General features: G+C 35.0%; 1 protein-coding gene across 1 annotated transcript in view; it reads right to left on the bottom strand.

Annotated features, from left to right (window-relative positions):
• DNAH12 (dynein axonemal heavy chain 12) overlaps nt 1-25,800 on the bottom strand; it is a 63,570-nt gene that overhangs the window by 7,500 nt on the left and 30,270 nt on the right. The window contains exons 37-65 of the mRNA XM_042823490.1: nt 25,323-25,474; nt 24,413-24,551; nt 24,159-24,325; nt 23,503-23,758; nt 21,211-21,510; nt 20,142-20,320; nt 18,709-18,901; nt 18,454-18,615; nt 17,417-17,611; nt 16,502-16,635; nt 16,014-16,176; nt 15,201-15,281; nt 14,533-14,709; nt 13,607-13,738; nt 13,082-13,171; nt 10,924-11,064; nt 10,546-10,787; nt 10,103-10,250; nt 9,085-9,230; nt 7,590-7,804; nt 6,802-6,994; nt 5,745-5,937; nt 4,648-4,820; nt 4,033-4,173; nt 2,771-2,929; nt 2,235-2,379; nt 1,261-1,411; nt 711-964; nt 13-153 (exon numbers count right to left, since the gene is read on the bottom strand). Of these exons, the coding sequence (XP_042679424.1) occupies nt 13-153; nt 711-964; nt 1,261-1,411; nt 2,235-2,379; nt 2,771-2,929; nt 4,033-4,173; nt 4,648-4,820; nt 5,745-5,937; nt 6,802-6,994; nt 7,590-7,804; nt 9,085-9,230; nt 10,103-10,250; nt 10,546-10,787; nt 10,924-11,064; nt 13,082-13,171; nt 13,607-13,738; nt 14,533-14,709; nt 15,201-15,281; nt 16,014-16,176; nt 16,502-16,635; nt 17,417-17,611; nt 18,454-18,615; nt 18,709-18,901; nt 20,142-20,320; nt 21,211-21,510; nt 23,503-23,758; nt 24,159-24,325; nt 24,413-24,551; nt 25,323-25,474 (4,962 nt within the window). The remainder of the gene's footprint in view (nt 1-12; nt 154-710; nt 965-1,260; nt 1,412-2,234; nt 2,380-2,770; nt 2,930-4,032; nt 4,174-4,647; nt 4,821-5,744; nt 5,938-6,801; nt 6,995-7,589; nt 7,805-9,084; nt 9,231-10,102; nt 10,251-10,545; nt 10,788-10,923; nt 11,065-13,081; nt 13,172-13,606; nt 13,739-14,532; nt 14,710-15,200; nt 15,282-16,013; nt 16,177-16,501; nt 16,636-17,416; nt 17,612-18,453; nt 18,616-18,708; nt 18,902-20,141; nt 20,321-21,210; nt 21,511-23,502; nt 23,759-24,158; nt 24,326-24,412; nt 24,552-25,322; nt 25,475-25,800) is intronic.

Raw genomic sequence — 25,800 nt, 5'->3', positions numbered from 1 at the left:
AGAGAAAAGTACCAGCTCCTTTTCAGGGCACCCAGAGAAGAATACTGGATCAGAAATAGGATCAGAAAGAAATGACTGAAGAAGATTTAGTCGGAGGCCAGTAGGAGGTTCATTTGTCATCTTTACTCCATTTTGTAGAATGGTAACTGGAAACTAGAAATTAAAATATAGCAAGATTACATTCAGAAAGTATGGAGTAGATGTTCTATTGTTATGAAAATATATTATTATGTTGTGTTTGCTGTATTAACAACTGTGAGAAGTCACATTCTAAATATCAAATTAAAGCTTAAGAAAATACTTAGACAGAAATTTAACACCTTATCTTTAACTATTATTTAAACCTTTATTTTAAAGTGTTTTTGTGGTATTCTGCACCCTCCTGTATGTATGCTGCAAAATCAAATTTTAGAATTTATGTGAAACAAAATCTTATAGACAACATCAAAAATTCTTAATTATACATGCTGGCAAAATGCAGTTCCATTCACTACTATGCAAAGCATCAGACATCACAATATTAAAATATTACAAAGCAAGATTGATACTGTAATGGTTAGAAATAATTTTAAATGGTTAAATTATCACTTCAACAGGCTCCAGTTATTTTAGAGAAGTTCCACATTATCAGTTCATTTGGCAATATGAAAGTTCAGGTTAAAACTTCACCAACTTTTCCATAAATAAAGAATGTTTGTCAACACATGTACCTTTGGGGAAGGGTAACTTGTAAGCCATAGTCTGAAGAATGGATGACATTTTTCACTGCTAAACTCTTCACATATTTTCTCCAGCATTGGCATCCAAGAAACAGCTAAATGACAGTTTTGCAAACAAACCCAGGCTCCTTCCTCCATTCCTTCCTGAATCATTTTTGTAGCAATAGGTCCTTGTCCTTGTCCTAATGAGATGGACTGAAATTTACTTCCGACCATCTCTTTGTCATTTGCAAATTTCAGAAGGCCTTGAACAGAAAGCACAAGATTTTAGTATTTCTTCATCAAAAAGATGTCTTGGAAAAAGAAGTCAATAAATATTTATTTAAATGTACATACAGCATGAAGGTATGACTTTGAAGTAGAACATAAGTACTTAATCATTTAAAATAGCATTCCCATTTTTAGGAAGAATAGAATTCTACCAGTAGGACTTTATGCACTCAAATCTACTTGCACAAAGAACAGAATAATCACTATCTGTTGAAGAACAAATCTGCAAGGTTGTACTCAGCTTCTGTTCTCACCTTCCGTGCATACTTACTGGACATGGGATCTGCTCCTGGAGACAGCACAAATATGAGAGGGATTGTGGAATTTGAATCTGAGTAACTTTTTGTTAGATCAAAAGGTGGCGGCTCTACAAATTTCTTCCCCAGTTTCTCAGTTACAAATGTTGTTATAGCTGGACCGATCTGGTAAAGGATTAAATAGAGACCATCAACTCTTCAGTGTGCACTGCACTCTAAAAACTAGAGTTAACTGCACTCAGCTAAATTTCTGAAAAAATGCCTAGAAAGACTCATCTCTACTTGGCAGTTTTGCTGAATGTTTCACAAGTGAAGGTTTCAGCTCATTTTGACACCTCTGCCATCTTTTCTCTTTCCTCCCAGAGATAATAAAAAAGCTTTTGGCACATAAAAAGTAAAATATCTCATATGAATAAAAGTGAATTATAATTCAGACTTTAATTCATTCTTTACCTAATGAGGAAGATGAGCATTTTTCTCCCTAGAATTAATTACAATTACATTAATGTTTACTAATAAGCAAGTGCAATATGTACTTTAATTCCTAACACTGATTGTTCCTAAATTACATACAATTGTAAGTGAAATAAGGCAGAGGCAGAAAGTGTTAACAGTCTTATTTAACTGTTGAACATATTTCATCCCTCTTCACCTTGCAAGCCCTGGCATAAAAGCACACAGCTCTGGATACTCTGTATTTCTTCTTGCTAACATATTGCACAGGTGCACCAAAGAATAGACAAAACACAAATGAGCATTTGAAGGAAACTAGAATGATGTGTACACTCTGAAAACTGCAAAAGCACACCGCACAGAAGATCTCAGATGATGCTTCTGATGTGTGAACTGCTCAACTGAAAAAATAAGAATAGCATTTATTTTCCTGATAAAATACAGTGAAAAACAGATTGGTTATTTTAACAAGTATTGCAAACTGTGCTACAAGTTCTACAACGGTCTATAAACTCACAATGACATTTGATTTTACCTTGTCTGGCCTTAAGCACCGGAGAATTATCATCTTCTGTAATTCATTTAATGCTTTATTCAGTGGTTCTGGTAATGGAAAGCTTTGTGGCTCTTTGCTATCATAAATTTTTTGCCATTCACCTATATTTTCAGTGATATTACTCCTACAGGAGAAAGCATTTACAATTACTGTAAATACCTGGAGTTTGGTTTATCAAAAAGCAGTTCTATAGGTTGGATTATGATAGACAAAACAAGCTGTAACTCACAATCCTCATCTACACCAAAAACCAATCCTACAGCTGAATGAAGATCTTTTGCAATCGTGCTGTTGCAAACACACAAGACTTAACCTGAGAGCTTTTAACTTGACAGTAAGCTCTGCTTCCTCCTGCATTTAGCACTGCTTCACTTCTGGAAGACTATGGGATGACTGCATCAATTTTTGGCTTTTCTTGTTTCAGGAAAAACTCCACTCATCAATATTTCTTCTCAGCATATTAAATGTAACTTGGTCAAAATCAATTAAGTACAGTTAATGTCACTTTACTGTACCTCAGTTCTTTCAAAGCTGGGATTTCACTGGCACGACATAACTCATCCCAGCTCTTGTCTGGTAGCCAAGATGGATCTGGATTCTTGTATTTATTCTTGAGACCCACACCAGCAGTTAATAAGAACATAAACTCTTGACGTTCTATTTCATGTTTAGCCCTGTATTCCAGGGAGAAAAAAAGAAAAAAGAAACAATTGGAATTCAGTTATTGGATATAATTTTATACCACAAAACATTGTGTGTTTTTTTTTATTGGACATCATTTTATATAACAAAAAGTTCGTGGTTTTTTTTTTTAATTGAATGTAGTTTTATATAACAAAAAGTGTTTTTTTTAAATTGAATATAATTTTATATAACAAAAAAGTTTGTTTTTTTTTTCCCAAGTCACACTTTATTGCCACTTAGCAATACCTTCCTGCAGCAATAGATACTATCCATACAATCAAGAAATTGAGTGGGAAAAAACAACTGATTAAGGCTACAGTAAGGATTTCAAGAAGAAAATGATATCTATCTGCTTATTTGCTTTTAAGAAGTGCTACAATTCCTGACTTTAAAACTTTCTATAAATAAATGGGTAGTGGGAACACAGTGGAACAACAGATCAGGCCAGGAAAAACGGTTCATACACAGGTATGGACATTATGTACACACTGCAATTTAAGTATGCACACTAAGTTACCATCATGCAATTCTGAACTTCTCTTTCCTTTCACAATTTATTCATACAAAATTAAAACACCAAAAATTAAAACCCCACAAAACGACCCAGAAAGACAACTAGAATTAGAAGAGAGAAAATTACAACTGAAATCTCATGATGTATGTAGAACAGTATGAAAGGAAGATAAGGGAAAATGGAAAACAGTTGAAAGCCTAGAAGTTGCAGTAATGACACGTTAATTTCTTTGGTTTTTAAGTTTGGCCTCAAATAATAGCAACAGCTTTTGAAATAATGATGCTATGTGGCATTATCCAATTTCTTCAAAATGATTAAAAGATGTAGCAGTGATAAAGCCACTGCTTTAAATAAACACAGGATCATTGTTTTCCTAACATACCCAAAGGCTACAGAAGGCTACATGCACCCCACAGCCACTCACTTCTTTCACTTATGAGTATTGAGGATCCAAAGCATTCATGGCATTACTCCAAAGGCTGTTATCAATATGCACAGGAATGTTCTCTTATCAATACTTTCCACAGAAAGAAAATAATTGATTTCTGCTATTGAAAGGTGTTAGAAAAATGAGCTTACATGAGAAGATTACAGCATAGCAAAAAGGAAAAGAGCAGCTTGTCCTTTTCAAACAGCGAGCGGCACACGTTGCAGTACAAGCTGTATGTGAAGTGGTCAGTCAGGTATCGCAGTCGCTTCTCCAAAATTTTTGATTTGTTACTAAAAAGAGAACAATGAAGAAAATGGAGACTTCACATTTAATAACTAAAGCAAATGAATGAAGAAATCTAAATGTTCTTAAGGCCATGAAGGAGTTGCAATGTGCCCACACACTCCACAAGGGACTTTGGCACTGATTTCCCAAATTTCAAGTAGCCATGATGTTTTACAGCTCTCTTGAAAGTTTCAGGTTCAGTTAGGTTTCAGTTAGGTGGCAGCACCCTTGCAGCATTCATTGTGAACAACTTTCCTAAAAAGTAACATTCTTAAAAATACTGGAGTTCTCCAGTGCACACCTACAGCTCATTATTTGCTCAAACAGTAACTAAAAAGAGCATTTATTTTATTAACACATCACATTTACTTTCAAAATCCCACATTCAAGGAGGGCCAAGAGGTAAATGGTTTAAAAACAGTGGAAGTTGTTCGTAAGAGAAAGAAAACTTCATTTTACACAAGAAATACTGTATTTACCTATCATGAATAGAGTTGATGAAGAGATTAACAAACCAGCTCAGGGAGTACTGGTACATGGGGTCAATGTTTGCCAAGTCTGCAATGCTGAAGAACAGCACTGAGGAATGCTCTGCAATAGGTCGGTAGCCTTCTCGAGACTGAGCTATTTTCAGTTCTGTTTTCTCTGCAATCTGAACATCAACAGCAGTTTCAAGATGCGCATTTCAAAGAAAAGCTCTCCATATTTTCTTTAGAACAAAAATCCTACTACTTCATAACATTATTGAAATACTTTTTACATATCAGTTTATAATATAACTTTTATGTTTCAAAATGTACAACCACAGTAAAATTAGCAAACTACACCAGTCAAATGCTCAACTTTCAATGTAGTACTGCCTGATCTGTTTACCTACAGGGCAGGATGCAACAGTCAAAACTAAGGACAAACTAGAAAAATCAGCCTTGATGCATCACTTAGTCTCTAATACATTAATTTTCATCTCTGTAATACTAAAAAATATGGGCAATCAGACTGTTTGTATATTTAAGCTCTACTTACTCTTCTACAAATCAGCTTTACACAAAAGAACTTTGAATACAAAAATGTTTTTCCAAGTGTTCGCATTAGACATATCCTGAGATTACTTCTAATTGGCATTAACAAGTAGAAAGGACAACATTTAAAGAAATTCTGACCTCTGCAAAGCCTACAGAAATTTCAAAGGCATGTGTATTTGCTTATTATTCAGCACTTACGGACATCAGATGATATTTTGTGCACTAAGGATAACAAAAGAATCTAGGTTTCGATATTATTAATTATTAATACAAAACACTAATTAATATATCATTTTTTGTTGCTGTTCTTAAAATTAGTACCTTCCTTCACCTTGACATTTTACCTTAACTTCAGAATTTGCTACTTTTTATTGGAGACTGAATAAACCATTGCTGGAGGTTCTTGGATGGTCCAAATTTTACTGCTCTTCACATTTCAAAAGCACAGAATTTTTCCCACATGCTTTGTATCTAACTCACAGTTCTTCTGCTAGATGCAAATCTTATATTTCAGCTCTACATATTTTTAAGGAAATAACATTAACATTCTTTACCTGCTGCTTTTTTGTGATTTCATTAGCCATTATTTTAGCAGAATCCAAGACTGTGATTGCTGTCTCATCTTCCAGAATATTCCCTTCAGATGACTGTAGGGTTTCTAGAATTTTCTTCTCAATTTCTTTTAGACTTTTTTTATTGGCTGCAGACTGGAGGATGAGAGCATTTCTTTCCTCTTCCAATTCTGGTCTTAGAAAGAAAAACACACACAACAAAAACTGTCAGTGCTTTTCATCTGCTGACTATAAAAGCAGCCCATGAAGACAAAACGAAGGCCCTGTTCCCCATCCTAAATATTACTGAATGTTCTCTGGAGTTCAGATGGGTTTCTACTGTTGAGCACGTATTTATAAATGAGTACAGAACTGTTTGCATGATTTCAGTTCGTTATTTGGAAATGACTGACTGAGCTTCAGCATCTTAGCATTCCACAAATGTCATCACACCCAAGTTTTCTTTTATCCTAATTCTGGTGTCTGAAAGAACAGTGAGTGATACCTGCAATAAATTTACTCCTTGAAATACATTTTTTGGAAATAGAATTTGGCCCACTTGCACAGACAGCTCCGTACAACGCAGGAACTACTACTCCATATTTCAGTGATGGTTGACACATAACCTGTGATAAATTTCAGAGGTGCTTTCTACATAATTCATACAAAGTTAAGATTAATTCTTCATCTATGTTTGGCAGCTCAGTCAAACTGTGAATTGACAGCAATAACTTAAACGTAGAAAACGATGTGAATATTACTTAAATAATTCAAGGAATATTTCAGGAGTGAATTGACAAGAAAAAAAAACTGCAGTGATTTTAATTTAAATGTAAAAGTTTTAATTATCCTGCTGACACATCCCACAGTAAATGTGACGTTATCTGTTTGCCTTCCAGAAGTCCTAGCAAACTTTCTATAGGACTACTTAGGAAACGGACATGGAGCAACACTTACAACATGCAACATCCCTTTTGCTTGGCAATAAATTTACCTTGCTTTTCTTTGGAATTATGCTACTGAATACTTGAAATGACTATTTGCATTTAGAGACACATACCTCTCTTTTGCTACAACAATACCTAGCAATTGGTCTTCAAGTCCCTCTGGTGTTATCATAAAATTGAGTAAAGAAACTTTCGTAGCGAGTTCAGGCATATAATGTGGATTTCTCAGTTTCGTGGTAATAAAAAACTTGAAGTCACTGGAATACTCAATAATTGTCTCACCAAGCCTGATACAATCCATGCCTCCTAAAGTTAAGATGAGAAACACTGAGAAATCCTTCATGTCAATTGCTTACAGCAAACAGCCATTACTTTTGTGATTAAAAACAAGCAAATTTCTTGCCTATGACAGATTTTCTGAAAAACAAATTATTTAAAAAAAAAAAACAAATATGACATCTTTGAAGTTTTCAGAGACTTCATGGAAGTTATTTTTTATCTTCATAGACGAAACTGAGTCAGTTCAATTTCTACTGTACTCTTAGTGTGCACAACCCTATACCAGATTTTGCTGAGAACAATGGAATTACTCTCAAATAATCTGACTGCCCTTTCTATCAATTATCTCTCTGAAATAAATAAGTTCCCAAAAAAAACATTTCTGAGCTCTAGTCTTCTTCATTTTTGTGTAAATTGGAAAACTAGAAAACCATGTAAAGACAGGAGAACATATTGGTCAAAATCAAATTCAGAGCTACTCAGTGAGTTTCAGAGAAGCACAGGAAAAATGTGCAGGCAGTGCTAAACCAGAAAGAAAGAAGAAAAGTACACGACAACATTACAGACTGTAAAATAACAGTAATGTAATTCACTTCAGAGTTCAAAATTTATATTTATGTACCTTGTTTAAAAGTCTGCTTAAGCAGAAGAGGTTCAAGTGATGGGTCTAATTCTTCTCCAACATTTTCCAGCAGAAGAGGATTTCCAAATTGAATGCAGTTCTCCAGGGTTCTTATATAATCTGTGTCACTCATCTTAATAACATTCAGGTGGTTTTCTTTCTCAAAATTTTTGATCCATTTATTTGCTTGACCTTGAGGATCAATCATTAATGGCCTGAAACATACAAGGCAGTTTTCTCAATTCTTGCAAAAGTTTTGTAAAATTATAAACTACCTTAAAATGTGTCTGTGTCAGGCTGTCAAGGAAAAGGTGACACAATTTTGATTCAGTTCTATTAAAGCACCACTGAAAAAAGGATGAGGGCTTTAGCACATCTTGAAAAGCAACATCAAAATACTTCCAAGAGTTGCAAAAAACGTTCCCAATTTTTTTCATAAAACACCTGATTGCAAATCTCTTGCAAAATCTTGTTCTGCCTTTCTGCTAGAATTAGCAGAATTGTTTATTTTTAAATTCATTTCATAGAAATAAACTGCAGTAATTTTGAGTTCCTTGTCTTTGCACTTTACAAAAGAGTCAACAATTAGTTACAGTTTGAATCTCAGAGGTCAGTACGTCAGTTGGCACAAGGCTGGAGCTGCAGGAGCAGCAGGGCAAGATGACTGCTTTAATTTTGTTAACAAAATTTGTAGCCCTTTGCTCTTGCTGATTTCACCCTTATGTAGGTACTTGCATACAAGTCAGGCAAGAGCAACATCACAACCTACTTTTACTGCACCACTCAGAGAATTCAGTAAGACTCAAAAAATGGATTTATACACAGTAATTTAAATAAAACGTGACCCTACATTAAGACTCTTAAGGGAATACAGATCACAGGAACATTACTAGAAGGTTTTATAATCTTGTATTCCCGCAGAGTGCAGACATTTGCAGACAGCGAAGTCTAGCTTCCACATCATTTAATTTCAAAGATGATGTCAATTACACTGCAGTTGGAATAAAATAATTCTTAAAGGTCTTGAAACAATCTTTTGTATAGACATGTGAGATACACAGTAATATCTTTAAATGATAAAAATATAAAATCTGACAACTTCATAATTGGCAGAACCTGAATGGACAGCAGTATCTGGGCCCTGAAATTTACATAACACAGATCATAAACCTTTAAAGCATGAGTATTTCTTTGCCACATAAAACCGATTATCACAAATGCCAGTAATAGGACATCCAGGTACAAAACAGAAGAAAAACAACCAAAAATTGTTTCCAAGAACAATTCACATTTTAAAAGCTTCTAGTAACTACATACACATATCCATCTAGTCTTAAACTTCTTAAATTTCTTACATTTCACAGGACTGGAATATAAGATGTCCAGATGTGCTTTCTGATACCCTGTATCCACAGAAGCTACATTGTCTCTAGACATTTAGTTTTGTTTAAGTGAAATCTAGTTTGGATTGGAAAATTGAAACTTTGTCACTCACCAACGTCTTGAATTCTCAACAATGACCCCATTGTCTACAGAAAATACATCAGTTGGTAAACCAGCAATATTCCAGGATCTTATTTTTATTGGGTCACCCAGAGTATTACTCAAAGAGAAATTCTCAGAACAACGGATATTTCTCTCCTGTAGGGGAAAAAAAAAAAAAAGAAAGAAAAAAATTTGCAAAAACCCATGAACCTTTATTCCGTGTTTTATTACATCTGTTATTAAAGGACACTGACTCAAACTGAGAGTGCATCTCCTTCTAGCAACCTGAGTGAGGATCAAGTATAACAGAACTCTGAAAAATCTGAAATCACATTTTGAATATTGAAGTGTTTCCCTGCTGAGTATTTTCTTTGTCTCTCTCCGTCTCTCCCCTATTTTTATGACAGTCATGTCTAATTTTCTGTATGTTCTAAACATATTTCCTTTAATACATAAAGTTATTTCAACATAACACCTTGAAGAACTCAGAGCAAGTGGAAAATCATCTAATGACCATATCTTCCATTGATTTAGTGCAGATTTCTGATTTGTTACAGTTCAATATAAAAGTCAAAAATCAGTGACATGATTCACAAGTCGCTGATTTATAAATTACAGCATTAGTATAAATATGTTGGAGCTGTCAGCAAAGCCAACAATGAAATTACTGCTGAAATACATGTCAAACTACATAGAACTGCACTTTAAAGTTAATTCTTCCATTCAAAGGTAAAATAGAGAAAATTCTGAGATTATACTGAAGTAATAATCAAGCCTCACAAAGTCAATGATGTGCTCTCAATTTTGTGTACTTTACATCAAACCTGAAGTAAACTCACCTATTTAATAAAGTCCAAATTTGCACAATACTGGCCCAGTAGAATTTATCTCACTAATCTTAATGAGTTTTATTAGGCTAGTAACAAATAAACCAGAAGTGATTTTAAGCTTTGGCCCACATTATGAAGCTTTTTGCAATAGCCAGAAAGAAAAACACGAACACATAAGATCAAAGATAACATTCTAACCTTGCATATCCTGCTCCAATCTTTGGTACATTCCTGGCGAAATCCTGCAGTAAAAGCTCCCAGATAAGCTATTACTCCTGCTGATATCAGAACGTCTCCTGTCAGATTATCATACATGTCTTGAAGATCATTTGCAGCATCATTCCACCTACAAGAAACAGAAGTTGCAAATTATCATGGCACCACATTTATGACACTGATGATCAAACCAACATTTTTGTTGCTGTTATATTGTATACATCTCTCTCTCTCTCTCTCTATGTACATACACTGATATGTTGTCTTATATGTTAAGCTGCTGTTTCATCTCATTTTTAGACTTTCTCTACAACTCTCCCAAATGTTGCTGCCCATATTCATACATTATAGACAAGTCTCAGATAACTGAAGTTCTAATTCCGTCTCTACAACAGAGATTATATCTTTAACATCTTTAATCTGACCTTGACTTCTCTCCACCAAGGCCTCCAATCAACTTCTCTGCTCGTTCAAGCTTTTTAGCACACAGCTCAACCTGGAATTCTAAACGAGCCTTTTCTTCCGTTTTCTCACTAAAAGTTTTTTCCAAAGCAGTCAAACGACTTTCAACTGCTGCAAGTTCATCTCTCTTCTGATTCAAGAGTGCCAACGTCTCAGCTAAGGACTGCTGTGCCTCTCTTAAACGATCTTTCTTGGGTGCAACCACCTACTCAATTACAAAAAATACACAAGTGTTTAAGGCATATTTTTGCATATTTGTTATTAAATAACAATGTTAAAGGTGAACACACCAATCAAGGGAAAGCTCTCACAGCACCACGGGAGGAGGATCAAAAACATACCTTTGCAACCCTGTCATACACCTCCATTGCCATAATCCATTTACACAAACCTTCTGCTGCTGAGGAAGCTTTCGCCACTTTTGGCGGATCAAACTCTGGATTAGTCAGGTATTCAGCCCGAATCTTCTGCATGACAGCTGCCTGGATGACAAGTGCATTATAGGCCATTAACTTTTTCACATGGCAAAGGTTAGCTGCTGCCACTTCAAATTACACCGATTGTCACTTCTCCATACTCTGATATAGTCAAGAACGACTTAGCATGAATTGTCCTATGTCATGGTTCTATGTTTTTGTTTTTGTTTTTTTTTGTTTTTGGATTTCAGTATTCCACATCAAAACATCATGTAGTGTACGGGGCATTAAAGTGTCACTGCCCTAATTGCAGTACCTATCCCTGTACGTTACAGAAGTCACGAGATCTGGCCCTTCCGGGTGGGGGGGGCGCTCTCTTGCTGCCTGGCAGTGGGTGCTGGAGGGTGCTTTCCTGGCCGTTCCAAGCTTTTCAGGTTTGAATCGGTCCCGGGAACTCTCTCTCTCATATTGTCTGATTTATTAATCTCAATTTCAATTAACTTGTATATATTGTGTTATCTTGTATTCCAATATTCTAGTAAAATAAGTTTTCCTCCATAGATTGTTGCCGCTGCTCTTTTCCTCCCTTCCTTCCTTCCCATTTTTTGTGGGACTGGGGTGGGGGGGAGGGCAGAGGCCTGCCGCCCCTGTCACGGACATAGATTGATCTAGTCAACACCGTGACATCCTAGAAAACACATTTGTTTGTGTTGATTTTCCTGTTACTCTCTGTGGTCTTTCACTTTCTCATCCTGATCCTTTCCTTATTCTTTATAATTGCACAATTGCTATGTCATCCATGCTGTAGTTACCTAAGTACTAAAAGCATTACAATCATAAGCCTTTAAATTACATTGTTCCTTGATGCAAAACCTGCTGATTTCATTATTTACTATCATTTCTCAACACAACTGTCGGGGTTCAGCATAAAAACATATTTCTACTGACTTATGGCAAGATCTGAATGAACTACATTGCTTGTGCCTACTTTTTGGAACAAGTTTTATGAAGGACAAAGCATATTCAATTTCTACTCAATTTGGCAAACTGCAAGAATCTTGCCCTCTTTCTTTGGGGCAGCAGGTCAGATTTTAAAGTTTTGTATCTTCTGGGTTTATTGTGTATTTTCCATTATACTTAGAAAATATCGCCATTTTTTCAGCCTGCATTCGGTCAAAAATAACACAATTAGAAAAAAAACATTATGAAGAGAGTCAGTGTGGACAGTTATTTAAAGTGAAAATATTTGCAATGCTGGAGTAACTGACTTAGAAAAACTAACACAAAAAAGGCATGGAAAGGTTGGACATAGAGCAAACGTTCACCGCCTCCCCCAAAACAAGCAAAAACTAAACCCGAAGCAATGTACTTCTAATGAGGCTAAGAGGATCATGTTTTATCAACAAAAGGAGCTAGCTCTCACACCACTTAAAAGAGATTTCTGGAGTGCTCTCTGAAAAGAAATGGTGGCAACAAGAATTTATATAGTCTTAAAAGGAACAAGAGAATTCATGAAAAAATGATCAAAAAGTTACTAAACACACAAAAACTATACCTAACTAAGGATATCCCTTCTCTGAAGTGCGTGAGAATAACATCTGCAGAAAATATCATACACAATATTCCTATTCTTTCCAAGGCAGCTGCTTCTGGCCATTTTTGGGCACAGGTTAGTGGGTAAGACCGTATTTACTTCGACAGTCTTTACTTTCAGTTTTTCTTGAGATAATACTTACAAATTGTGAAAATAGAAACATTTGCACATAGAGGCATATTTAATTCAAGTAGAAAACCAGCAATACAGAAGCCTTAGAAAATCCTAAAGGGGATTTAAAACACTTTTGTCCCCACCTACAAGGGACAACCAAAAGAAGTCTCACTCATTTGCTATGACCACATTCATCTCATGGCGATATCCCATAATCTTAAATGGATCCTGGTCATGTCTCATGCTTAGTTGACAAACCTGAGGCAAATGTGGCCTCTTATGTAATATTTTCTAATTTTTTTATTTTTTTATTTTTTTTCTCCCAGAAGGAGATATCTGCATTCTAACTACTGAAAAACAAGACAAAAGCCTTACTGGAATATTGTCCTTGTCATACTCTTTCAAATCCTTTAAGAAATTCATGTCACCAAGGAGTTTCTTGCTTGGACCCCAGTAGTCTAAAATCTACGAAACACAGTAGGAAATAACTATAAATTTTTAAACAAACACAAAAACAAAATTTATAAACCTCTTCAAATTAACTCATACACATTTAAAACTGACGATAATGTATCTCAATGACACAGCAATGAAAAAGGGAAAAAGTCTATCAGGTCAAATATTTCCCTTCAAACCATATTTAAAACCAACCAGTGACTAGGGAGGAATTATTTATTTTTTATGTGTCAAGCAAATTAAATGAGTTCTCTTTGCAGGGTCCAGAACTCCAAATTGTGTGCATTAGTCACCGGAAATGTCTGAGGTGCAGTTTTCAACGAAACAATGTATGTAGTCAATATTTAACTACTGGTCTTCAGGTTACCTTACTTATTGAGAAAGTGCTCGGTGTTGTGAAGAACATCAATTATGGTTTTACTCAAAACTCATCTGTCACATTACCTTGCCTCCAGTCCCTGAAGGATTTGGAATCTTTTCAGGTTTTATGTCTTTCATGACACAGACAGCAGCCATGACAAGTTTGACACCAGATGGGGGATTCTTCATTGATTTAACAATCGATATATCAGAAGGCTAAAATAACAAACACAATTTAAAAAAATATGATACTTATTGTGATTCTTACCACTAAGATAAATGACCTAATAGAAAAAAAAAAAAAAAGAAAATTGTAACATCATTGTCAAATAATATAATTATAGAGAACTTTTAGAAGGGATTATACAGCATTAGCAAGACAAGTAAAAAATATCCATGAATTTATCCCACACAGCTGTAGTAAAAATGAAATAAATGCCAGCAACTGTAAAGTAACAGTTAAATTGTATTTTTCAAAGTCCAGGTTAGAAAATTTTTAATACACTTTCATTAATGTCACCTTAAGCATCTCACATACTTTACAAATCCTACAAAGTAATTCCTCCATGACCTTCCAAAAAAATACTGCTTTCAGATCATGTTTAAGTCATGATAAGCAGAAAATATTTACTTAAAGACCCAAATAATTTCTAGCCGTATGCATATGCCATCTTACACATTACTGGTCAATAATAACTGAGCTGAAAGAGAAAATCCAGCTGATAATACTGCTGGTAACTTCAGGTTTTGGGAACCTACATTCCAGGTGCACTTTCTTGCAAATGAAAAAAATAAATTTATAAATGTCCAATCTCCCACTTTGTATTATGAGTACGTGAAATAGAAATCTACTCAAATATGGCTGTTGCAGATAATGTAATTCCTTTGCCAAAGCCTAGGAAATGCAGTACATTTCAAATCCTTGTATGTCAGTGTATTCCTTCCCAAACAAATATAATAGCTTCATTATAATAAATAACTTCCAAATGCTGAAGTCTATGTTAACTTGCCTTTAAAGTGTCAAGAGCTTCAAGTGCAGCCTCCAGGGCTGGGATTGCTTCTGCCAGATCACTCTCACATTCATTTTTCAAAGCCTGAGCTTCTTCAGCCTTTTTCGTTGCAATTTCTTCATCTACTTTTACAACTTTTCTTTTCTGTTCCACTTCTGCAGATTCAATTTCTATAGTCTAAAGAAAAAGACATGGGGTGAACCTCCTATTGAACAGTGAATGATGACACAAACTGAGATTACCTAGTACAGTAGTTATTGAATACTTTGATATTCTCTGTTTTTCAGTATTTCAGTATTTTCATATATTTTCAATTTATGTTTGTTTCTTAGTATAATGCAGCATTGTTCTAGAACTTTAACAGTAAGTACACTGCATAGAATCAGACTGCTGTCAATAAAAGCTAAAGTACATTTGATGTTCAGGAAACAAAAAAAGTTTGTGCATTAGTTTGTAATTCAAAACCACGGTTTTTTGGTTAGTTTTTATAGCTTTGGTCTGTAATACTGTAACACTGACTACAGAAATTTATTCTATTTCAGCTACTAGTCAACTCTTCATCCAAGTACTCTCTCTTTAGTTCTTCTCAAGAGGCATCTAGTTTTCTTACTGGCCACTGATGCATATGCATATTCTTACAATAAAAAGACAATGTTATATAGAACTACCTTCATCATATTTGCATTATCCACTTTAGCCTCTTCCAATTTGGGCTGCAACTGAACTAGTTCTAGCTTCATCTCACCAACCTAAACACATGCAAAAGAATCAGGCAGGATTCTGAATTTCAAGGCATAATTTCCAACAATTTATATAAGATACAGTTTTTATGTTATGACTATTAATATAAGGAAATAACATTTTCAAAACACAATACTTCAGAGTATTACTGTGCTGTTGTTTTGTATTGTTGTTTTTATCTCATGTGTATAATCTCTAATTTTAAGAGTTGCATTCACTTATAGCCAACTATTTAGGAAAGGGAAGCTACGACCATATACTGCTATGCTTAGAGGCCTTTGGACAGCTACATCTGTAGAAACACAGAAACAGAAGAAATTTATTATATCAGTATCTTTCAATGTCAGTATCTTACTGATTGTGCAGAATTTTCAAACAACTTGCTTGGAATTAAATCATGCAAGTTATTCGGTGTAATAGAAAAGAAATGCAAAACAAAACTGTATATATCACTTCTCTCTTTGCAGAAATACAGGATTGTGCATCATTAGAATAATTGTTTTCTTTTTTAAACTAGAAACATACTTTGTTCACAAGGACACAAACAAGAACGCGAATCATTTTTTAATTTTAACTAGATTTAAACCTAGAACATTAAGGCTGCTCTTTATTTTAAGACTTTCAATCTATTTCTAAGCCAGTATATTTAAAGATCTGAAGGAAGGTTTTTGACTTATCTCTAACAAGACCTTTTTCTACCAACCATTCTGTATTTTCAGTTCCAATTCTGCCCATCTCACCTGTGATTCAGCAAAAGCTAGTTGATCTAGGCCATTCACATATTTCCTCTTGGCTTTCATTACAGAGTCTTGTTTCTGAGTCAGAAGTTTCCGAAAGGCAGCAATAAGTTCAAGATAAGAAGTAGGAGTAACGTAGTTACGGCGTTTCAGACTTCGAAAGAACCTATTACAAGAAAAGAACACTTTTAATCTTTTTATTTTTATTTTCACCTTAACTATTGGTAGAAAAGATGTGTGTTTGACAAATAAGAGGATTAAACAGTTTTTACATTTGTATACAATATTTTTTAGCTGGACAGCTTATACATTAATTTGTAAGACAGAAACGAGTAGCAGTGAAACTCAGCCACCTAATAGCTGGCTGTTTCTTATTCTTAGTAAAACAATTTTGAGTTCTGTTGTTCACTTTACTCTTTTCAACAGCATAATCTTGTGCCTTTTAATATTTTTAAAAATTAACATGTTGGTTTTAGAAGAAACAGACTGACCTTGAAGAAAGTGACAAAACAGAAGTATGAAAGTATTTACAGATGGCCACAACCTCCTGATGCTCGCTGTCCGTGAGTTGCAGTGTTTCTAAGAACTTATTAGCCACACGCTCAAGGGCATCTTCAGGCCATGGCTGAGAGAGAAATGAGGAGAGAAGAACATGTAAGACTTAGCTGCTAGCAGTCTTCAAAGTTTAAAAAAGATTTCTTCTTTATTTGATACACCAGCATGAGACACACTAGTCGCAGCTACGTCTCAAGAGCAATGAACTGACATAAGAAATGCATCAGGCTACAAGGTCACTGCCCACACAGTTTGTCCTAATGAAGCCTGGATGATGTCCTAGTTAAAACTGTATATTACCATTTTACCCAAAGATTTTTGCATCTGTCATCCTCTGGCAGATAAATTAATTGACTTCAGCACCAGGCCAACCCATAAAGCTAACTGTATTCAAATTGAGAATAACATTGCTTTTACATCAAGGTTTATTAGTTACAATAGTTTTCTAACTTCTATTCTTATAACCTTCCAACAGAACACGTATTTGCTAGTCACTGCCATGATGCTTTTTAGCAGACCAGAGTAATTACGACTATTTTACAATCTAGCCCTTCAAAATATACACCTTCTGCAATCAAATGACAAATTACTACCACCATGCTGAGATTAATCACCACTTGGAAACATAGAATCTGTAGCAACAAAGTCTGAATTTGACTTGCTGAAGAAATGCCAAGATTTTATATTGAAGAGCTTCCAAAATATGGCCAAAAATGTCCATGCTATTTCAAAATTTTGAAAAAACAGAGTAATACTATACTGAATACAAAAGGAAATATATCATGCAAATATAGAGATTATTAAAAAACAGATATCGTTTGTTGGGGAAAAAAACAAATACTTTTACATACCTGGAACCAATCAATAGTACAGCAGTTGATAAGTGAGGGAAACTGTCTCAGACGATTGCGGAAAGCATCTCCAATTGGGCTGAATGCTACTACAATATGGAGATTTTCTTTGCAGCAGTTCACAAAAAATGCAAATAAGGCCAAGGGACTGAGTTCTTCATGCTTACTTCCAGCTTGAGCTACTGCACGAATACCCTTGAGAATAATATACACAAATATACTTTGTACATATAATTACTCATTAAGTATTTCTGTATTTAACAATATTGTTATTCACAGCATCACCACTAAACAAAAATCTTTTATTAATAAATGAAAAGTAAAATAAACAACACAAACAGAACGACTAGTTAAGAATAAGTAAATGAGCGAATATTAATATTTAAGAATATGTAAATATGAGTAAATAGTACATTATTTGTCTGTGACCCTGACAAATCATTCTAGAAAGGATCACTTGCCGTTTTGAACAACTGAGAACAAAAATTAAAAATACAACGTGAGTTCCAGAAGAATAAGACATATTTGATTGAGACAGATGGTTCAGACGTATTTGGAAAATCAAAATTTAAAATCTGCTCCCTCATGAAATGATGAGCCAAAGTCTTCCACTGATAAATACATAAAAACAAGCTTACTTACAATCAATCTTTCATCACTCAAAGACATTTAGGACATACGAACAGATGAGGCAAATTACTACTCTCGTTATGGAAAAGCTACTCCCACAAAAGCAAATGTCTACATTCTTCTCCTGCACAGTATAATGTGAACACTAACTACGGCCTCAGCATATCTGTGAATAAACAAAGTTTCCTATATGCACAACTTAATGCCTCTGTACGCAGTGTGAGGTTCAGAATTAAAGCCTGCAGTAGGCATAAGCTACTCCAGTTCACTAATAACTGGCTGATTCTGCTAAAAGACTCAAAAAACTTCAAGTTTAAGTGCATGTGTCCAGAAGCCATTTTGATTTAAGGCATACTTCACACTGAACTGACAAAATGGAGAGGACATTTAAGAGAATTAAAAGATACCTCAATGATCTCTTGCTTTTCATCTGCTGCAAAAAGATTGGGTACCTCCCCAGTGTTGAGGAGACTATCAATGTCTTCTAAAAAACTTTCTTCTTTAATTTGGGCATCTGTGATTACAAACACAGTTTTCAGGCCCTTTACACCTGCATTCTTCAGGAGGTTCTGAAAACACATGACAGTTAAAATTATTGTAAACTCCAAAACATTCTTCATCAAAATTAAATCAAGATGCAAAGAGGTTATTAAAATACTAACTTTCAGATCTTCTCTCCATTCATTTGTGCCATAGGTTTTGGAAATCTCTGGTTGAAAAACGCACATTTTTGCCATGAATGCTGCTAGACGAGTCAAAGACTGACGTCCACTTCCTCCCATGCCAATCAACAAAGCATTACCTCCTGACTGCTTCAGAATACGGCTTATACGAGACAAATGTTCCAACACATACCTAAATTTGAGACATATTAATTACCAAAATGATAGAAACACACATACACTTGTGCACCAGTGAATCTGTTAAACATATATAGAATTACCATCTCCAAATTAAATTTGGCAGAAAGGTAGTAGCATGCACCACAGAACAGTAAAATAAAAATGTCTGTTATGTGAAGTAGAGAAGGGAACAGCATATTCAGAAAGCAGGAGCTGCACATTACTAAGAGTCCTATCTACTGTGAAAACATAAGCATAACTTATTTTGGAATTATGCAGCAAAATCTATCGGAGACTTTGCACAAGGCACAGGGCACTTAAGTTGAAGTGTAATAAAATTTAAACAGGTTGAAGTCTTTCAAAACAGACAAACTCTGTTATTTGTCTAAACAACCAAAATACTCCAGAGTCAAATCAGGATGCTATCCATGAAAATGGCCTTTAAGGTCACAGTCAAACACGCTCTCGTGGCTGCCCCTCTAAGACATAACATGGATATCGCTTCTACACTCAGGAAGAGGCCTTTCCTCAGGCTGCCAGCCCTTCACACTACCAGTACATTTGTATAAACAAGTTTGTCAAAATGACCTAAATTACATACACTAACTGTAATCGTCTTCACAAATCATCTATTACAGTGCCAAAGAGGCAGTAAACTCTAGAAATAGGAGGAGGATGGAGTTCCGTCCTCCTAATCTGTCTCAGTTGTAGCTCAGCCTGATCGTAAGCTAAGGAAATCACAGCAGCCTGCAGAGCCTAAAGTGCCACGAGGTGAGCCCAGCACCCAGCTGTGCACATGCCTCAAGTGGAAAGCGTTTGTGCTGCATAATAACAGCGCTGTCACAGCCTGTCTGCTCTATCTCACTTTGTACCTCAACCCTAGAACTTTTGTCTTTCATTGAATGAAAGTCCAATGAAAGCACGAGTGGGTGAACTGCCATCCATCTTCACTGGTAACAGAGGCTCAGCAGAAGTCCAGAACCAAACATTTGTTGCTTCTGTATCAACTGAAGAATACACTCAAGGAGGCCCTCTGGAGAAAAACTTATTATTTACATTCTGATATAAAGAAGCAAATGGCTAAGAGAAAGAAAATGGTTCGTTTCCATCCAAAAAAGTACACCACCAGGAACACTTGTGTGGACATGTGAAGGGGATGATATACACATAAAAAACAAGCCTGCAAAATTGGATAAAGTGAATGATCAACTACTGCATAGAGCTCTTTGAACTATAATACGTATGGTAGGCACCTGAAAACCACAAGGTTCATTCTCGTTTTGTGGATTTGATTATATTCATCCAGACACTGCTCCACAACATCACCAAACAGCTGAATACTTGGAATTTCAACATAAAGTCTTTCATCTTCCTCAAATTCTGAATTAACATAGTCACCAAAAAACAAACTTCTCATGTTCTCTTCTGTTACCTACGGTGAATACACGACAGATTATAAGCTCATGTTTAATGTCAATATTTATCAGCTGGAAAAAAAGAGTGTCTAGACAAATACTCAAGGCAGCAAAGCAGGCATTCCAATATTTTAACTCATTAAAGACCCCTTCAAAATGCTCTATTTTTATATATATATATATATACATACATTTATTTATTTATTTTCCTACACAGTCGTCACTGCAATTAAAGAAAGCAGTCTACCACAGTAATTAGTCACAGGCTAGATTTAAAAAGGGAATGTCTCTTTACCCAGTAAGCTCTGTAAGTCTAGTCATAACATTTCTACTTGTAGGTACCGCACCATGTGCATATCCCAGCTACATCTGTGGTAGGGATTGTTTACAACTCATGTGTTGTTGTTTTCCTGTAATCTGCCATTGCCCAATGATTCAGTATGTGCTACTACATCTCCAAGAAAATATGTCACAGATTTATTATTATTTTTTTAAAAGTTGTTCTGCTTACTTACCAATTAATTAGATGCTTTATTTCTTAGCTCTGAATAAAAGACTACACTTGGTAGAAGAATTCTCCTAATACATAAATACTTCAGCTTTTTTGGGATAAGCTCAAAACAAGTTGTATACAATTTTTACTGGAATTTCTGATACACAAATTGTTTAAGGGAAAACCAAGCTCACCCACATTTTAAATGAAATACGATTCTGAAAAAAGTTTACATACAACAGTCAAACTCTCTCAAACATTTTAACTCTTTTTTTTTTCCTGAAGAATTCATTTCCAAACTCAATTCCAATTTTCAAGCATATTTAAACTAAATTTCACTTGCAATTGAGAAACTTTCCAGTCCCAAGTTTATAACAAAGCAATGATTTTGCAGCAGATTAATGAGATACTCACAGGTGTGTTTCCTTGACTCAGATGTGCAAAAACTGAATCAAATGCTTCTTTGAAATGCTCTTTCACAATATCTTTCATTTCATTGAACAACCATGCTCTGTCACTGTCTTCCACTAGACGGTCATAGAAGACACGAAATACCTCATGTACAAACAGACGAATCATTGTCTGTTTGCTTTCAACTGAACTCCTCTTAATGAGCAAGCAGCCATGGATAACACGTGAGAAGTCACGCAGGTTGAACGTATAATGAGACTTGGCTGGTGTGGGCAGGAGATTTTTGATGGCTTTCTTATACATCTAAAGACAATAAACACACAATCAACAATTTGGCTATATTATTATATCTTTTAAAAGATCTTCCAAAATTACATTTTTCCAAGGAAAACAGCTCACAACTTTAAGAAATGCTAATAATGTCTGAAGATCTCAGAGTCTTGTGAGTATATCAGATTCTTCTCACATACATATACTATTAGTCAAAATTTGCAAGTGGTGTAAGTAATTGGAACTTGTGCAAATAAATCTATTATAGGACCAGGAATACTATTCAGACGTCCTGACTTCAAGTGAAGGAATGAATGATACACAATGCTATTTTCCTAGTTTTCAGTTTGAGTTTGTTTGTATACCTAGAAATTATTCAAAAAATTTAAAATTCCATAAGAATGCTGAAGGAACAGTAAGAGACACAAGACACTCCTCTTAATATGTTATATACTGTAATTCACATCAGCTGTCACTAACTTACTGTATGATGGAAATACTGTCATTAGTCATTACATGGAACATCAGCAGAGCGCTGTTCCCGAACCAAGTTTTACAGTCTTACTATATCCACACTACTGAGCACACATTTGTTTTGCCTGTTGTCCTGCATCCAAAGCTCAATTCTTCCACTATACTTTAAACCTAGGAGCCAGAATTATTGCTTACTGGGATGCAAAATCATGCTGAAATAGATTCTCTATCTAGCAGACACATATATAAGAGTCTGACAGTATAAACACATTTTGATGCAGTCTGATGAGAAAAAGCTGCACAACAGCATTAAAAGACAATGCTCTAAAATCAGTCTAAGTTGCTTAAGTGAATATTTTAAATAGCATATGTAGTTGAATGCATTCAAACTGCAGCATATAGTAGCTGTATTGAGCTGCTACCATTTTCTTCTTAAAGAAGTAGAAGTTTTTTGCAAATCCCTTCCTTTTTTATAAGAACAAACAGAACCTGTGAAGAGATTTCTAGTGGCAGCAGTTAGTCAGCTTCATCATTCACATGTTAATATATTCATCTGACATAGATTCTTAAATACCAACTCTGCAACTCCTTAGAATGAGGTGGATTCAGACTTGAATACATACTTGGGTAGAGGCAGTACTGAAAAAGTGTGACAAGTGGCTCAGTTCTGCAGCAGAAGAAAAAGCCACCTGCTAATAATCCCCAACTCATGTCTCCTGTGCAAGTTCAGCCATTTTAATTTATGGAGATTACTGAATTTTCTTCAGAATTCCTCAGTGGTCAAATATGAGCATCCTAAATGCATCTCTTCAATGATGAATACTTATGTTAGGCTAACCCTTGCTACTGATCTCTGATATGCAAAATGCCATCAAAGGTACATTTTGATGTTATGCCTGTAGCTCAAAGCTTCTTTGCAAAAATGTCACAAATTGCCATTCCTTTTCTTGCATGTGTGGTACATTGCAAATATGATATTTGCAAAAATCTGCAACAAGAAATTTCACAAAACACTTAGAAATTGCATACAATTGTGTCAGAGGACTTCAGTTTCACAAGTTTTTGTGATGTCTTCTGTCATACTAGAGACAGATTCTATAAAGCTGCATGTCCACATTAGCTTCCTAATTCTGCTGTGATGTGTCTGTAATTAGCATAAGAACTGGGAGAAGAAAGAGAGTGGAGAGGTGATTTCTTCTATCTTAGTCTTTCAAAGAAGGAATTTTCTCAGTATTGCAACTGATGTTTTCATTTTGCCTTTGCATGAGAAAACTTCCTGTGCCTGCCTGATCTCCAAAGACATTGCAGTCTGATCTACCTGTGAACAGGTACCATGAAGCTCACGCTGACATACAAAAAAAAAAAATACGCTCAAAGACAGCTTTCCTAGAAAAAGAGGATTACTGCAGCCAGAAAACTGGATAATTTTATCAAGACATATGAACCAGTATGTTAAAAAGAAACACAATATCTGAAAGCGCTGTTTCACCAATTGCTGTAGAGGAATTTTACTGGACAAAGCAAACTTCCATAAAGACATTTGCCTCTTACCTCTAAAGTGGCAGTGACAATTTGATTTCCAATTGAGAGGAACTCAGGAGGAAATTCCTGAGACCGCAGGTAAGAAGTCACTACGGTAGAGAAGATGCGGAGCATTGTTTCATCACTAAAAGAATTGATAGAGCAAACATTGAAGTGTCGCAGAAACCGAGGAGAAACAGGATTCCTCCCACCGCCTGGAGGCCCAATAGCAGCAAGCAACTGTATATCAATGAGGGTAATTTTAGATGTGTCCTTTAAATCATACCTTAAAAAAAAAAAAGTTATAATGCAATATTCAGATAGACAAAGATATTAGCCATGCATCTATGCTACAAAACCCTTTCTGCATGCATTACATACAGATATATATAAAAACATCATTAATAAAAAACAACAACAAGAAAAACCCTAGCCTTGTAACTGATTATGCCTTGGTTAATTTTAACAAACCATGCTGGTCTGAAGGATTACTTGTTCAACAAGACTTAATGAAACCTGACACAAACTTCTGAAACAGATACCAAACTTTAATGTTTTCCATATAAACCAAAGCTATCATAAAATCTACAAAGCTTTTTAAGAAGTATTTTAAAATAAAATTCAAGCAAATAATATATCACCATATTGAGCAACTTGAACATTTCCGTTTTATTTCAAATAATTACCAAATTCCGTGGTCAAAGAACTGTCTTAAAAGTTCTATAGGGGGTTGTGCACCATACTTCTCCAAAGCAGGCATATTCATGTCATCTACAAAAATGATGCATTTTTTTCCCATTGGAGGACCAAAGACTCCTTTGCGCCTCTTGTCCAGCCTGGCCATAATGATGTTCTAAAACGCAGACAGGAATATTTAAAATGAAGATTAAATATTCATATAGGTCACAATTTTAAAAGACAAATTGCCTGTTCTACTAACCTGAGTCTGGTTGGCACTGGTTCGAGCTGAAAAATTAATGAAAAAGGGAAAGTAGCGCTCCTCATCCAAGTTGTTCATCAACTTATCCTTGACATATACAGATTTCCCAGTACCTGTAGGTCCCACTAAAAGGAGTGGTCTTCATCAAGAACAAAAGAAAACAAAAGAAAGCATAGTCTGCAGAAATCTGAACTACAAATTAACTGCCACTACAAGAAGCATGTTGAGTTTTTCTACCTCTAAAAACAAAATGTCTTCAAAAGAGAAGACACTGTGATGTTTTGAAATACATAACCATATAGCTTCCTCATAATTTTAGTTTGCTCCCAATAACAAGACAAAGGGGTCAAAGAGGAAGAGACTTTCCTCATTCCCTCACTCTTTTGGTTTTGAGCATGTATGCGCACGCAGAGGTTAGACTGCTCCCGTAAGTCCTCAGCAATTTAAACTTCATATAACCTTCACACTTGAAATTATGCCAGAATTTATTATCTTTTGTTCCCTTACGTGATAAATACAAATGTATATACACACACACACACATATATATATGGTTATATATGACTAGTACAACTGATTCTAACTTATGATTGATAATAAAAAAGAAGAATATATACTTCAGTATCAAAGAAGAAAGAGGGAACAAAAATTCCTCAGGCTCTTGTAACAGCATCAACAGAAAAACACAAAATCAGCATAATAAAGCAAGATTACAAGAGAACTTCATTTAAAAAGACAAACAAACAAAAAAAAACAAATCAAACCCAGAATTGAGACAATAAAATGCATTCTTTCTAATAATTTCCTATTTTTAATAGGCCAAATCAAGTTTACATGAAATCAATGGAAAGAGTAAGAGATGTTTCTACCTATGACAAGTAATTCAGAAATTTGTATTGAAATAACTTACTTTCCATGGGTAATAAACAGCTCCATCAAATAGGTATACCGGACTGTATCCATAGTTGGGACTATGATATCTTGAATCTTCACATTTTTACCACTGTAATCAATATTTTTAATAAACCCATTCCAATGAACCCAACGTCCTCTGCCTTTCATCTTGGAAAAAAGATGCAAAAACAAAAAAGCAACAGCAAAAATAAAATCCAATCAAGCAACCATACAGAAGAACATAAGCTTAACTTCAGAAGAGCAAGTACTTGCTCTCCGAGTATTTTCAAAGGATACAAAACAAAACTGTAGTAAATCACCTATAGGCTCAATATCCTTCTTCCCTTCTAGGAAGTTTTTTGGTTTGTAGAAAACCAAACTTGAGTCTATCAGCTTAGCTTTAGTTAGAAAAGAATCATAACTGGTATGCACAGCTTGGTATTTTCTAAAAAACTGGTCAGAACATTTGTATTATAGAAAGAATAATAAATGAA

This window comes from Centrocercus urophasianus, unplaced genomic scaffold, assembly GCF_019232065.1.
Source record: "Centrocercus urophasianus isolate 14NV4802_14NV808 unplaced genomic scaffold, USGS_Curo_1.0 seq_22, whole genome shotgun sequence".
NCBI classification, from domain to species: Eukaryota; Metazoa; Chordata; class Aves; order Galliformes; family Phasianidae; genus Centrocercus; species Centrocercus urophasianus.
Note: the sequence above shows the minus strand (reverse complement) of the source record. Positions and strands in the feature narration are given on the sequence as shown.